The following is a 12085-nucleotide window of genomic DNA, read 5'->3' as shown; positions in this document are numbered from 1 at the left end:
TCACGTCTCTACTCTCCTATTATATATTGTAATGTACATACTAATCTGGTTATGGAGGCTTGGGCGGGGGTCTGGCATGGGCGGTTCGCTGGATTTTTCCATTCTGGGGCTGGAGGCATATTGCATTCGTTGTTTGCTTGTTTTGATGCTTTTTACTTGTCGTATTTTTACTATTTTCTACTAATTCCTCTCATTCTTTTCCCTTACTTCTTCCAACTAACTTTCGAGGAAGTTTCTCCGGTGAATCGGCCAATTCACAAATGCTTGGAAGGTGCATTAGATTAAATGTCAAGTTTACTGCTCAATAATATGGAAATGTGTCCGGCATGGTCCTACACCCTTCAGATATCACGGCTGGATTTCTTTCGTACTCCTGAGCTGCCATTGTCACGTGGTGTTTCGACCGATGACGTAAGCGCAATCTGCGGGTCACATGTTTCAGTTCAAGACACAGCTTCGATATCAAAACACAGCGGAGGTAGTATATTACTGATTGCAATTCACTAGCGTTCTTGACAAAGATTCTCCATTTTTCCAACGTCTGCGAATACCAATGGCGGACGTAGAAGATAAGGCGAAAGCTGAGAAGCTTGCCGCTGCTAAGAAACGGGTACGTTGTTGTGTTTTGCTCCATTTGTAGTTACTAGCATACTGTGGCATTATCTCTCCTCCCTCCCCGTTTGTTGATGGATAGATCAATTCGTGCGCAATTTTTCACGGTGAAATTTGCAGATTTTGCGCGCGTTTTGTTACACAGTGTTTGGGTTTACAAAACATGTTCTAACTGTTTATTTATTTGGGATAGGTTGCGCAACTCCAAAAACAGCAAGCGAAGGCTAGGAAGAAAGGCGCCGGGACAGGGGAACAAAGTAAAAAGGGAGGAGCTGCGTCGCCGTCGACGACCGAGGCAGAAGTTCCCCCCTCCATCTCTTCTCCTCCGTCAGTCCAGGAAGAAGAACAGCAGCAGCAACAGCAACAACAACAAGAAGACTCTTCCCCCCAAGAACCCTCCATCTCGCCTCGCGCCGCAGAGTCTGAAGAATCCCCAGAGCCAGAACCAGAGCCCGTAAAAGAAACAACCACGAGCGAATCCCCTTCCACACGAACCGCACACGCCCGCAAGCAATCCCTATCCGTTCAATCGAAACTCCGCTCCTCCGACTTCCGCCGCTCCTCCGTCAGCCAACAGACGAGCGTTCAACCGGTTCCCCAATCTACTATTATCAAATCGCCCTCGTTACCACCGCTCAGCCCAGATGGTGACTCTGTACCAGAGGTGTTTAGGAAACAGGCGTTGCGGCTTGAGGAGTTGGAGAGGGAAAATAGGCGGCTTGAGCGGGAGTTAGAGGAGGCTGGGGCGCGGTGGAAGAAGTCAGAGGAGAAGCTGGAGGATCTGAGAGAGGCGAGAGTGGAGTTGGTTGAGGTGCAGGATCGATTGGGGAAGGCGGAGAAGAGGGCGGAGGAAGTGGAGAGGTTGGTGAGTCGTGCCTTTTTTCTATTTTACTACTGCCCAATGGTTTTGTTTTTACTTGTTTTTCGGGACTAACATGTTAATTGTCGCAGAAAGCGGAAATCACAGCGCTACAACGGCAGAATGCGCTGCTGCATAGCAAGTCGCATCGGACGAATAGTGGAGCTACAGGTGGAAATTCAGAGTCACCCCAGTCAGACTTGCGCGCCCAATTGGATTCTAAATCCGCGACGATTGAAGCTATGGAATTGGAAATATCGAACTTGCGCGCCCAGCTCAATTCACAATCTTCGACTTCGTCTGCTAGTCAGGAACAGATATCTGCTTTGGAAGAAAAGCTCGCCCGGAGCGAAGCATCACTCGAGGCAGCTCAACGCGAGCTCACAGACACTAAACACTCGTTGAACCGCGCAGCAGAGAAGGCTGTAAAGGAGGGGGTTGAGAAAACCTCGACAGAGACCCTCATTAAGAATCTACAACGACAACTTCAAGAAGCAGAATACGCGAAGACAGAAGCTGATAAGAAAATCGAGACCCTCGAGAAAAAGTTGCAAGCCCTCGGCAATTTACACAAGGAATCAGAAAACAGAAATAACATCCGTCTCCGCGAACGTGATAAGTTCGAAAAGGACGCAGCAACGCTCAAACGCAAGCTCGTGACGATTGAAAACGAGAACCTACGCCTTCGAGAGGAGCGCGATCGCATGCGGAAGCGCGAGGCCAGTAACACCGGAGACGATGAAGCTATCGACGAACTCGAGGATGAAGAGCGGCAGCGGCTCGAGAGACGCGTGCGCGAGCTTGAGGGTGAAAACTTCGACCTGCGTCGTGGTATTTGGAAAGAGAGGAAACGCGAGCTGTCCGAGGCTGGCCACCAGGGCGACTACGCGGGCGAGGATCGTCCCTTCGACCGCCCGTCGTCTACTGACGCCGGTGCTGCCGCGTTTGATGACATAGATCTCGTTGGCGGGGTACCTGGGAGCGGACCCGAGCACGCGCGCCGCAAAGGGTCGCAGCAGCCGCAGAAACATTCATCGTTCACTACCGTGCTCTCTAGCGGCCTTGCGGCTTTTAGGGGAGACTCGGGTAGTCCAGCGGCTGCAGCCTATGGACAACGTAGCAGGACTGGGTCGACTTGGAGTCATGGCACAGGATTCTCACGGAATCAGCTCTTGTCGGAGAAAATGGGCGACGGTGGTGGTGGTGGTGACGAGGACGATGGGCTATGGGATGACGGGGATATTGATCCGGTTGCGTACGCAGCAGCCCAGGCGGCTGAGGAGAAGAAGATGAGGGGCGAGCGGGTTAAGGAGATTCATGAGACGTTGAAGAATTGGAAGGGGTGGAGGTTGGATTTGGTGGAGTCGAGGTATGGAGCTCAGGGGGCTGGGGTGGGACTTGGGGAGATTTTTGAGGTTTGACATGCCCCTACAAGTTTCCGGTGTTTTGTTGGATGCTGGTTGGTATTGATCACTTAAGATGAGCTGTCATGTTATGTTTAACATCTATTATGCGTTATGTGTTATTACTGGGAATGGCGTGGTATGTTATTTGACTGGGAACGGGCTTCTCTATTAATGGCTCACTGTTTTTATTTATCGTTGCGGCATACTATATTTCTCTCTTGGTGTGTCATTTTCACTACAGCGAATTTTAAAGTCATCATCTTTGGAACTTGCATAGTTTTTCTAACCCTTTCAAATCTCCATTTTCCTTCCTGAAACCTATACTTTTTGAAAATTCTAGTCTCTTAATGCCAACAATCTATCAGCATTGAAGTTTTTTATAAGCTGGACTGTGCTCTCCCATACTATTTTAAACGAGATCGAGTCAGTTAGCTACCTCTGCAGAGTCATATTTGATCGCGAGAAAGGAAAGATAGTCTAACATAAATAAATACCCAGCGGCAAAGAGTAACGCTGTATATATGTTATCGACTGTGACGACGGTCATCTTAGCGTCCATAACGGAATACAACACTCATATGAAATAACGCCATACACCCAAGATTTCGGTAGTGAAAAGGAGGAACCGAACATATAAAAATATAGTAAACAAGCCCAGAGGAAGAACAGCCCATGCAAAAAGGTGCCAGAAGGCAAAGGAAATCGCAAATAATAGATGAATAGAGAACTGGCCAATCCAAAAGACGTACGAACTCCCCATTGAACTCCCCAACCCAGCCACTCACTCATCCTCATCGCCTGCAACCCTCCCATTCAACACCCCTTCCGACCAGCTCCGCCTCTTCTTCAGATTATCCATCGCCCACGTAAAAATCTGGAACAACCAGCCGCCCGCCACTACTACACCCGCCAATACATTCACAAGCCGCACCAGCAGCGCCAGCAGACTGCCCCTCTCCTCACTGACAACCAGCAAGATCGGCTCGATAGTGTATTTGAAGAAGATGCCCGGGACATCGTACTCCGCATCGGGTAGTTCGTGGGAGCGAGAGGTGACGGCGTATTGGTTGGTGAAGATGGTGTTTCCGCGCTGGGAGGGGGTTATCGTTGAAGGGTCTGGGAGGGCCTGGCTGTATGGGTCAACGACGCCGGCGCGCGTGTAGATGGTTGGCACGATAGACATGTAGTATTGGTATTTGTGGAAGTGGGCTGGGGTCGTGGAGATGGTTTTGTCGAGGGGGTTGAGGAGCGTGGAGTAGTGCGGGCCAAAGGAGAGTTCCGTTATCATGTGGGAGAAATTGAAGGCTAGGTTTTTTATATCTTTGTTAGTGGCTTAATCAAACAATAGATGTTCACGGGGACATAGGGACGGGCCTAGGCTGGCTGGTTAAGAAACGTACAATCATGACTCAAATGCTCCCCGAACTCAAAATACCCATGTCCTCTCGCCGTAATATGGAAATCACCCTGCACCTTATTCCCTACCAGACTACCATATATACGACATGAATCCGCATTTTCCCCGCGCTTCAGTTTCGGACCCTTGGGGAATTTGCGCTTGTAGCTCCTCTGCGCCTCGCCCAGCGCATGTCCCACATGCACATCCTCCTCCTGCTCCATCAGGCGCACGGCATCCTCCTCATTCAGCGTCTGATACTCGCGACTACCCCCACTCGACACGACATTTAGCTCCCGATTCCATGCCGCCCAGCTAGTCGGCTGCTTGTCGAGAAGATCTGAAGCGAGGATTCGATCGCCCACTGCGTCTTGCACGTTGACACGCAGTGCGTCGCACGGCATTGCGACGACGATATCTAGATTCATCTGCAGCTCGCGCGAGATGCCCTTCTCAACGCTGAAGTGGTGGTTCTCTACGCCCCTGTACCAGGTGCGGAGTTCGTTTATGGAGAGGAAGGCGCACAGAGCGAAGACAATGATGGTCCATTGGCCACCGCGTACAGTTGAAGAGGTGTATGTGGGCTTTGTTTTGGCTGCAGGTTGGTTGGATTTGAGGTCTTGTTAGTCTTTGGGAATTTGATCGTGGTGCTGGAGATAGAGACTTGGATAGCAAAGGGTGTAGCGAAAAATATCAGTATGCAATTGAGGGGCGACGAAACTTACGAAACGCATCGAAAGTCCTCAGACCAGATCCAATTCCGGGCCTCTCCCCAAATGCATCCTCATCCAGCGTATGCTTCTCAAACCCGTTCATCGCAGCGGCGAAAAAGGTATTATATGGATCTATATAAAGAAAACCACCGGCGCTCTCTTTCACCAACCGAAGCGCGGCATGAAGGGGTATTAAGTTCAATTAAGAGCAGAAAGAAAGAAATCGAATCCCCCACCCCTTGACCAGTCGTTCTCACAATTTGGTGTCATGTAAGAAAATTCAGCTGGGTGAACAGCAAATAACTCGAGGTAGCAGTTGGTTGATAGACCGGAAGTAGCTCACAGCGGCATTCCATTGATCTGGGGGAATGACTAAGCAGGATCCCCGTCAGGCCAGCTTTCCACAATTTGGTGGCGTTGAACTTAATTAAAAATATGATTCCGTTTCCCCTTTTTATATTGGATGGATGGCTGATGCCCATGAGAGTTAAATATATGTAATAAATAGTTAGATCCTATAAACCGTAGCAATCTGAAAACAAATGGGATATATGTCTGATTGCGCTCAAGAATAAGAAGAAACATTGTCATAAATAGGAGACGTAGTAAAAATCTAGCTCAAAGACAAGACTTTAAAAAAAAAAAAAAAAAACCTCAAGAAAAGACGATGAAAAACTAAACACACATAGCCGCATCAATTAAATCAAGCCCGAACCAACAAGACACCGAGGTCAATGTATGTTATATGTACAATGAAATATGGAGTAAAAAAGAAAAGGGAGATCAACAAATGAAGAAGGATAGGAACACGAAAAAAAAGAGAAAAAAAAAAGATAGGTCGAAGAGGTGTTAGACAATAATGAGCATGCGAAGAAAGGAGCTAGAAGGAAAAAATGATATCCTGTACGAAAAGGCTCTTCTCTCCCATAATTGAAAAAAATCGTCTGCTGTGCGAAATAGGTGTATGCTGTATGTCTAAGAAAAAGTGTAAAAAGAACAGGGAAGGAAAGAGGGGATGTAAATGAATATAGGGCAAAGCGAGGACAGTAAGAAATGAACAATACCGGCTGTAGGGACAACCGGGCAAGCCACGAAAAGAAAGGGAATATGATGAAAATTAGCCAGTAAGGCCACGCCGCGATATGATCGAACCGGTAGTCTTCCCAAAAAACAGAAAAGAAATGAGTTGACATGAAAAAGAGAGCCGGACGCGATTAGTGATGATACACGGCAATATAAGCTAGATAACGAAAAGGGGAGAAATGGGGGACGAGGGTCAAAAAATCCAAATGCAAAGTTTCCATTCCCGGGGATAAACAAGCGGGAAAGAAACTTGTTTACTTTGCTATACATCATTAGAGACAAAAATGAGGGAAAAAGCAAGAGCGAATACGGGACATTAATTAAATACAGCGGGCATATCAAGAAACACGCGCAATTTTAGAATGAGTGAGTGGGCGGGTGAGCCTGTCGAAACTGGATACAGAACAAGAAGAGCAAACGCAGAGCGTGGGGTATGAACTGAAAAGAAGTTTGCGAACCGAATATGAAACAGTGCAGGGGGCATTTCGAAGCGTTATAGCAATTAACGAAGTATTCTTCGCCTGCTTTACTCTCTTTTTAGGAACCACAGGTTAAGGGAGCCAGGGCTGAATTTATTGAAGAGTACGAGAGAGGCCGCATCATCACCTTGTTTTCTAGCAGCATCACAATGTTCGGGTCAGTAATTTATCTTGGAGGTGCAGCAAAAGCGGAAGAGACGGGAATTTGAGCTTCAGCTTACCAAGCTGGTTGCCGCTGCCGCTGTTGCAAGATCTGCTTTTCCACTCGTAGCTCTTGTGACACGTGGTAAGGCAGAACCAGTCATCAGATTCCCATTTGACGTCCGTTTTGTTGCACTGTTCGCCGCGGATACATTCGTAGTAGCCGAATTCCTCTTTGGTCCGGTATTTTTAATGGGAGATTGGCTTGGCATGTCTCGTGGTCTTCCCGCACTCTTGGTGCTATGAGATGGAGGATCAGGGAGTGGCCGTATGGTCGACGAAGCGGGTCCGGAAGCCATGCGCTTTCCAGGTGAGTTTATCGGGGCAAGATAGCCTCGTGATCGGGGGATGGACTTTATGCCGGTGATGAACTCGTGGTTCAAAGCGTCATTTGGTGTGAGTCTTCGTGCTGGATCCCATCGTAAACAGCGTGCGATAAAGTCTGGGAAAGCATCATCATCGCACTTCAAGGCTTGCCGGAGATCTTTGGAGCTTGGCCTTCTCCTTCTCCCCTTGGATGAGACTGTCAAGCGAGGTTTCCCAAGAGAGTCGAAGAAAAGTTTTCTCCGTGTACTCTTTTCTATGAGGTGCTTTTCGGGTGGCCCGAACACCTCCATAATACATGCTAGCTGCTCTTGCTCGTTTTCACCAGGGAATATAGGGTAGCCAGTGAATAATTCAGCAAGTATGCAACCTACACTCCACATGTCAATGGGCATACCATACGACATGCCCAATATAACTTCAGGGGAACGGTAAAAGCGGCTCTGAATGTAAGTGTACACTTTCTCATTCTCAAAACAACTGGAGCCAAAGTCTATCACCTTGATTTCTGAATGCATAGGGTGGGCTAGGAGTACATTTTCCGGTTTCAAGTCGCAATGAATGACCTTGTTTTTATGCAAAAGAACTAAAGTGCTGAGCAGCTGCTTTGTAAACCGGCGGATGAGCTTGAGGGAGAATCCCCTAAAATCATGAGCTTTGATAAACTCGTACAGGTTCATTCCCAGAAGTTCAGTCGATATACACAGGTGTCCACGGAAGTAAAAGCTTTGAGTAAAGTTCACAACGCTATGGCGTCGGTGGGGGTCCTGTAGATTTGGTTAGAACAATAAGGGATAGGAAGGACGGAATGTGGATAGGAGAAACCATACCCATTCCTTAAGCTTCTGCAGGATATTTACTTCGACGAGTGCCTGCTGGTGGAATCGCTTTTTATTTCTGATAATCTTCACTGCGACAAGAACGCCAGTTTTATGATCAACGCATCGGACTACCTGACCAAAACTTCCCTTGCCCAGAATATCGACAATTTCATAGCGGTATGCCAGGTGGTCCCCAATGACGATGTTGTAATCGCCACGTTCATCGTCATACCCAAAATTGGCAGCTTGGGCATTCAGATCTCCGACATGTTTTTTCGCCTTGTGCGTACCACAGAAGTAGATATCTTTGAAATCAATAATTTCACCTTTCTCGAAGATATTCAAACTCGCCATCTTGAGAGCCTGGGCAGGTCCAACTCGCTCCTTAGGACTTGCCCTGCGTCGCAATTCTTCCAATTCCTTCGCAGCGGTCTCGAAATCTTTCCGTTTACTACCTAGCTTCCTCATCTCCTCTTCAGCCGATAAGTCGTCACGGTCAAAATTCTGATCTTGAGGACGAAGTTTGGGCGTCGTTGGTTTGGAGCTGGATAGAAGCTTATGTACTGGTGATAATAAGGAGGACGCTGAGGGGTTTGCTGGGCTGTCCGTATCACCAGCATCTGTAGAAGGGCTAGGGTTGAGCGCCAGGCTCTGTTCGCTGCTAATGCTCTGTGTCCGTTGAACCAGACCGTTCGTGACGCTCGACATAGATGCTTTGCGTCTTGAGTGCAAGTATGTGGGTTTAGAGCCGGGGTTTTGCCCAGCTGTTAATAAATTATTCCAAGTAGCTGAGGCCGGAAGTTTTGGAGGAGGCATGCTGCCATATTTAGCCGAATCGCTGCCTGGTTCCTTGATTGTGTGGTATGACTTTGTTCTCTGGTGATCGGAGCTAGGGTTTCGCCGAGTGAACGGCGGTGCACTACTCTCAGATTCGGTATCTATAGTCGTTGGGGGCCCTAAGCTTGACCCCTCAAGCCGTGGTGAAAAGGTAGCAAACTGAGTTTGAGGACGCGGGCCAGTAAGCCTGCTAGCGTTATTCCTAGAGTATTCGCTGGGAAGCTGGGGTGGAACATGAGAGAACTCTCCACTGGTCTTGGGTAATGATGAAGAAACATAGGGCGAAACGCTTCTGTGGTCAGACAGAATATCCAAAGGCTCAAGAGCACTGGAGCTATTCTGGGCCCTGAACCGTATTGGGTCAGTGAGAAGTGCATGGTGTGAACTAGTGCTCCTCGGTTGCGTGGATGGTAGGGGTTCGTGATCGTGGAGATTGTGGGAAAAGAAGCTCGCTTTAGAAGCGGTCATTGGGGTAGTCGGAGTCTTGGCCAGGGTTTGACGGGGTGGAGGTGTACGAGAGATGCGCAGGGTCGTATCCTCGGTATTTTTATCCCGCAAAGATTCAATCTTCGTAGTCATAGGAATGCTTAGGGGCAATAGATTGAGCGGCGGAAGCTTCAATGGCTGGAGATTCTTTCGACCGATATTTGACACAGGTCTAGGCTTAGTATCCATCCGATGGATAATTGGTCTCGTAACATGGAAATCATCCCTTACAGGTCCTTTGCTAGGAGTTTCGATGGCATTAGAATCAGGTCTTGAGTTGTCTTTGTGTAATCCGGTTTCAAAAGGCAAGCTCGATTTTCGAGTATTGGGCACCTGGAGCTCTCCTTCAGTTTTAGGTGACTCGTATGCCTTGGGGATCGCTGGAACTGGAGGAACCTCTTCCTCATCGTTATTAGACGTGTTCTCGGTACGGGGTTTCGGAGTTGGCAACCTAGAAGTCGAAATATTCTGCGAAAGTCTGGGTTGTAACGACCCATTAGAATTTCGAGCAGAATTATAACTAGTGTTGGAGGATAATGAAATCCCCGAGCTATAGGATTTCCGATGAGGGTCAGGAGTGGTCCTTGAAGAGGAAGGAGTAACGCTTTTCCTCGGTATCATGGATGGAGACTGGGCCGAAGAACGAGGTCGGGGAAGCACAATTTCTTGCTGCGTTGGAGGTGTATGTGGCATTGGAGGAGGTTGGGGCATCAATGACATTCGTTTCATACGTCTAGCATCAGTGGGACTGATTGTTCGCGCTCCCAAGCCGGTAGCATGTGGTGGCATAACAGAGATCCGCTTTGATGAGGATGGTGTCGTTGTCCGGTTTAATCCACTTTTAGCTGGAGTTCGAACAGCGTTATTTGATGAAGACCTCAAAGGCACTGACCCCGTAGATGGAATGATAAGACTATCCTTGCTATCCCTAGCTGTCCGGGAAGGTGGCTGTAGCGATTTTGATTTCTGATACCTTGGTGTATTCAAAAACGTCGAGGGTTCGGAAGGCCCACCTGCCCCAAAGTTTTGAGGGGCGAAACTCGCCTGGCCTGGGCGATTTGCATCCGCCATGTTTTTCCTTGCTGATAAACTTGGTCTTCTCCGTGGGGGGCGATCTCCATTGTCGGAAATTAAATTACCTGGTCCAATAGATTTTCTAGGCGGTCGTGACGTTGTAACAGTCGAGGTAGGAGGAGGAGCGTGACTTAGACGACGCGGGCGAGACGCAGTCGTTGCTTGAGTCTGGGTATTTCCATTTACCGCAGTTACACTCCCCATCGTGCTCCGCGAAGCATTGCTTTCTCTTCGTGCCAGTTGTACCGTCCGGACATGGCTCCCATTTTGTGGTTGCTGTTGACTTTGCCATCGCGGGGTCGACCGTGGAGCCGGAGGTTTCGAATCATAGCTGCTACCCAGAGAAAGAGGGAAATGGCTTAAATTTGGTTCTTTCGACATGATACTATTATGGAAATCGTCGAAACTAATTGGCGTAAGGAAGTCGCTGTTATCGGGGGGAGTCTGACCCTCATCCTTCAATGAACCACTAGCTGTTGCTGAACTAAAACTCAAGGGAGAGTTCGAGTTTTCTGCGTGTCCATGAAATGTAGAGGATTGAATGGAAGGGCTCTCGGAATACATTTGAGGATTCGAATAATTGGTGAATGTACTGCTGCAGATAATAGTGTCACTGTTAGTTCACTGACACAAATAACAACGTGCAAAAAATCGCTAAATAGAAAAGGTGAAAAAAATTAAAATAAATAAAATAAAATAAAATAAAGTAATTACCGTTTCACAGGGTCTCCATTTCGCGGCCCTACAGCCGTGTTCTGCTCCCTAATTGACAGCCTCCTGCGCGCCGGGGCAACAGCAACGCGCTGCTCCGTGCTATTCCTAAAAGGCAACGAGCTAGAATTGGAACTGTCTGTCGTTATACTACCCGAGGACGAATTTTTCTGTACCCTTCTCGAGGGAGAAACCTCCACTGCTTCCACCCGTCTGTTAGTCTTCGCGGCCTGGGTTTTGGCTAGAGCGGAGAACTTTGGCTGAACGGGCAAATGCCTACCTCCAGAGCCAGAATCATCGTTGTGGGGAGGTGGATTGGAGGAGGATTTTGACCGAGAAGGCCTCTGCGGCATGCTTTTCTGTAGAGGCATTTTTTTTTACTTTTATTTTTTCCACTTTCGGTATGTGTGCGTGCGTAGGAAGAGGTCGATGAGCGTCCACGAGCCAGTCAATATCTATTTATTGTGCTTATCTGCCGCCGAAGCACACCCGCACTCTTGCCCCAGAATTCCCCAGACCACACCGAACTTTTTGCTCTCTCACGTCGTCACTGGCACGACTGACTGTGAGACGACGATTCCTCAAACTATCAATACATCCAGCAAATTGGCGAGACTGGAAGGGCCGAGCAACCGAGTCGCGATCTTTGTAGGATACGCTACCGATCCATCGCTAAACATCGAACTTTCATGGATGAGAGTGCGAGTCTTTCGGACCAAACGAATGTAGAAGACTCGACAAGGGTCAGGGTGAAGGGCAACGAGAGAACAGATCAACTGTTCGCCCGTTTGGAAGGATATGTGTGTCGAGATAAAGAGAGAAGAGAGAGAGAGAGAAAGAGAAAGAGAGAGACAGAGAGAGAGAGAGAGAGAGAGAGAGAGAGAGAGAGAGAGAGAGAGTGTGTGTGTGTGTGTGTGTGTGTGTGTGTGTGTAAGTGGTGGAAGTCAGACGTTGAGAGGAGGTTGATGTTGATGTGAGCAGTTACTTTCGTCAGGTCACGCCGTTGATGGTTTGCTGCTGCTTGAGCCAGAGCTCGGTCGTTAGGGAAACCTTGGGGGGGCTGAACCTCCTCCCCTATCAACA

The 12085-nt window shown here is 48.4% G+C and overlaps 3 protein-coding genes across 4 annotated transcripts; 1 reads left to right on the top strand and 2 right to left on the bottom strand.

Annotated features, from left to right (window-relative positions):
* Positions 1-410: 410 nt before the first annotated feature.
* Positions 411-3316, top strand: BDCG_05984 (M protein repeat protein). Its single transcript, XM_045421706.1, has 3 exons — positions 411-610; positions 806-1477; positions 1564-3316. Exons 1-3 carry the CDS (start codon positions 554-556, stop codon positions 2890-2892), a joined length of 2058 nt encoding a protein of 685 aa, XP_045277516.1. The 5' UTR covers positions 411-553; the 3' UTR covers positions 2893-3316.
* Positions 2863-5383, bottom strand: BDCG_05983 (COPII-coated vesicle protein). Its single transcript, XM_045421705.1, has 3 exons — positions 4999-5383; positions 4278-4868; positions 2863-4182 (listed from the first exon to the last, which is right to left on the bottom strand). Exons 1-3 carry the CDS (start codon positions 5087-5089, stop codon positions 3659-3661), a joined length of 1206 nt encoding a protein of 401 aa, XP_045277515.1. The 5' UTR covers positions 5090-5383; the 3' UTR covers positions 2863-3658.
* Positions 5384-5429: 46 nt separating this feature from the next.
* BDCG_05982 lies at positions 5430-12062 on the bottom strand. Of its 2 annotated transcripts, XM_045421704.1 has the most exons (5): positions 11283-11971; positions 11006-11201; positions 7904-10886; positions 6770-7840; positions 5432-6683 (listed from the first exon to the last, which is right to left on the bottom strand). In XM_045421704.1, the coding sequence occupies exons 1-5, from the start codon at positions 11371-11373 to the stop codon at positions 6672-6674; spliced, it is 4353 nt and encodes a 1450-aa protein (XP_045281493.1). In that variant the 5' UTR covers positions 11374-11971; the 3' UTR covers positions 5432-6671. The 2 variants fall into 2 exon arrangements, with proteins under 2 accessions (XP_045281492.1, XP_045281493.1); XM_045421703.1 differs by having other exon boundaries at positions 5430-6683; positions 11006-12062.
* Between the last annotated feature and the right edge of the window lie 23 nt (positions 12063-12085).

This window comes from Blastomyces dermatitidis, assembly GCF_000003525.1.
Source record: "Blastomyces dermatitidis ER-3 genomic scaffold supercont1.6, whole genome shotgun sequence".
NCBI classification, from domain to species: Eukaryota; Fungi; Ascomycota; class Eurotiomycetes; order Onygenales; family Ajellomycetaceae; genus Blastomyces; species Blastomyces dermatitidis.
The sequence above is the reverse complement of the archived record's forward strand: the minus strand, read 5'-3'. Positions and strand labels throughout refer to the sequence as shown.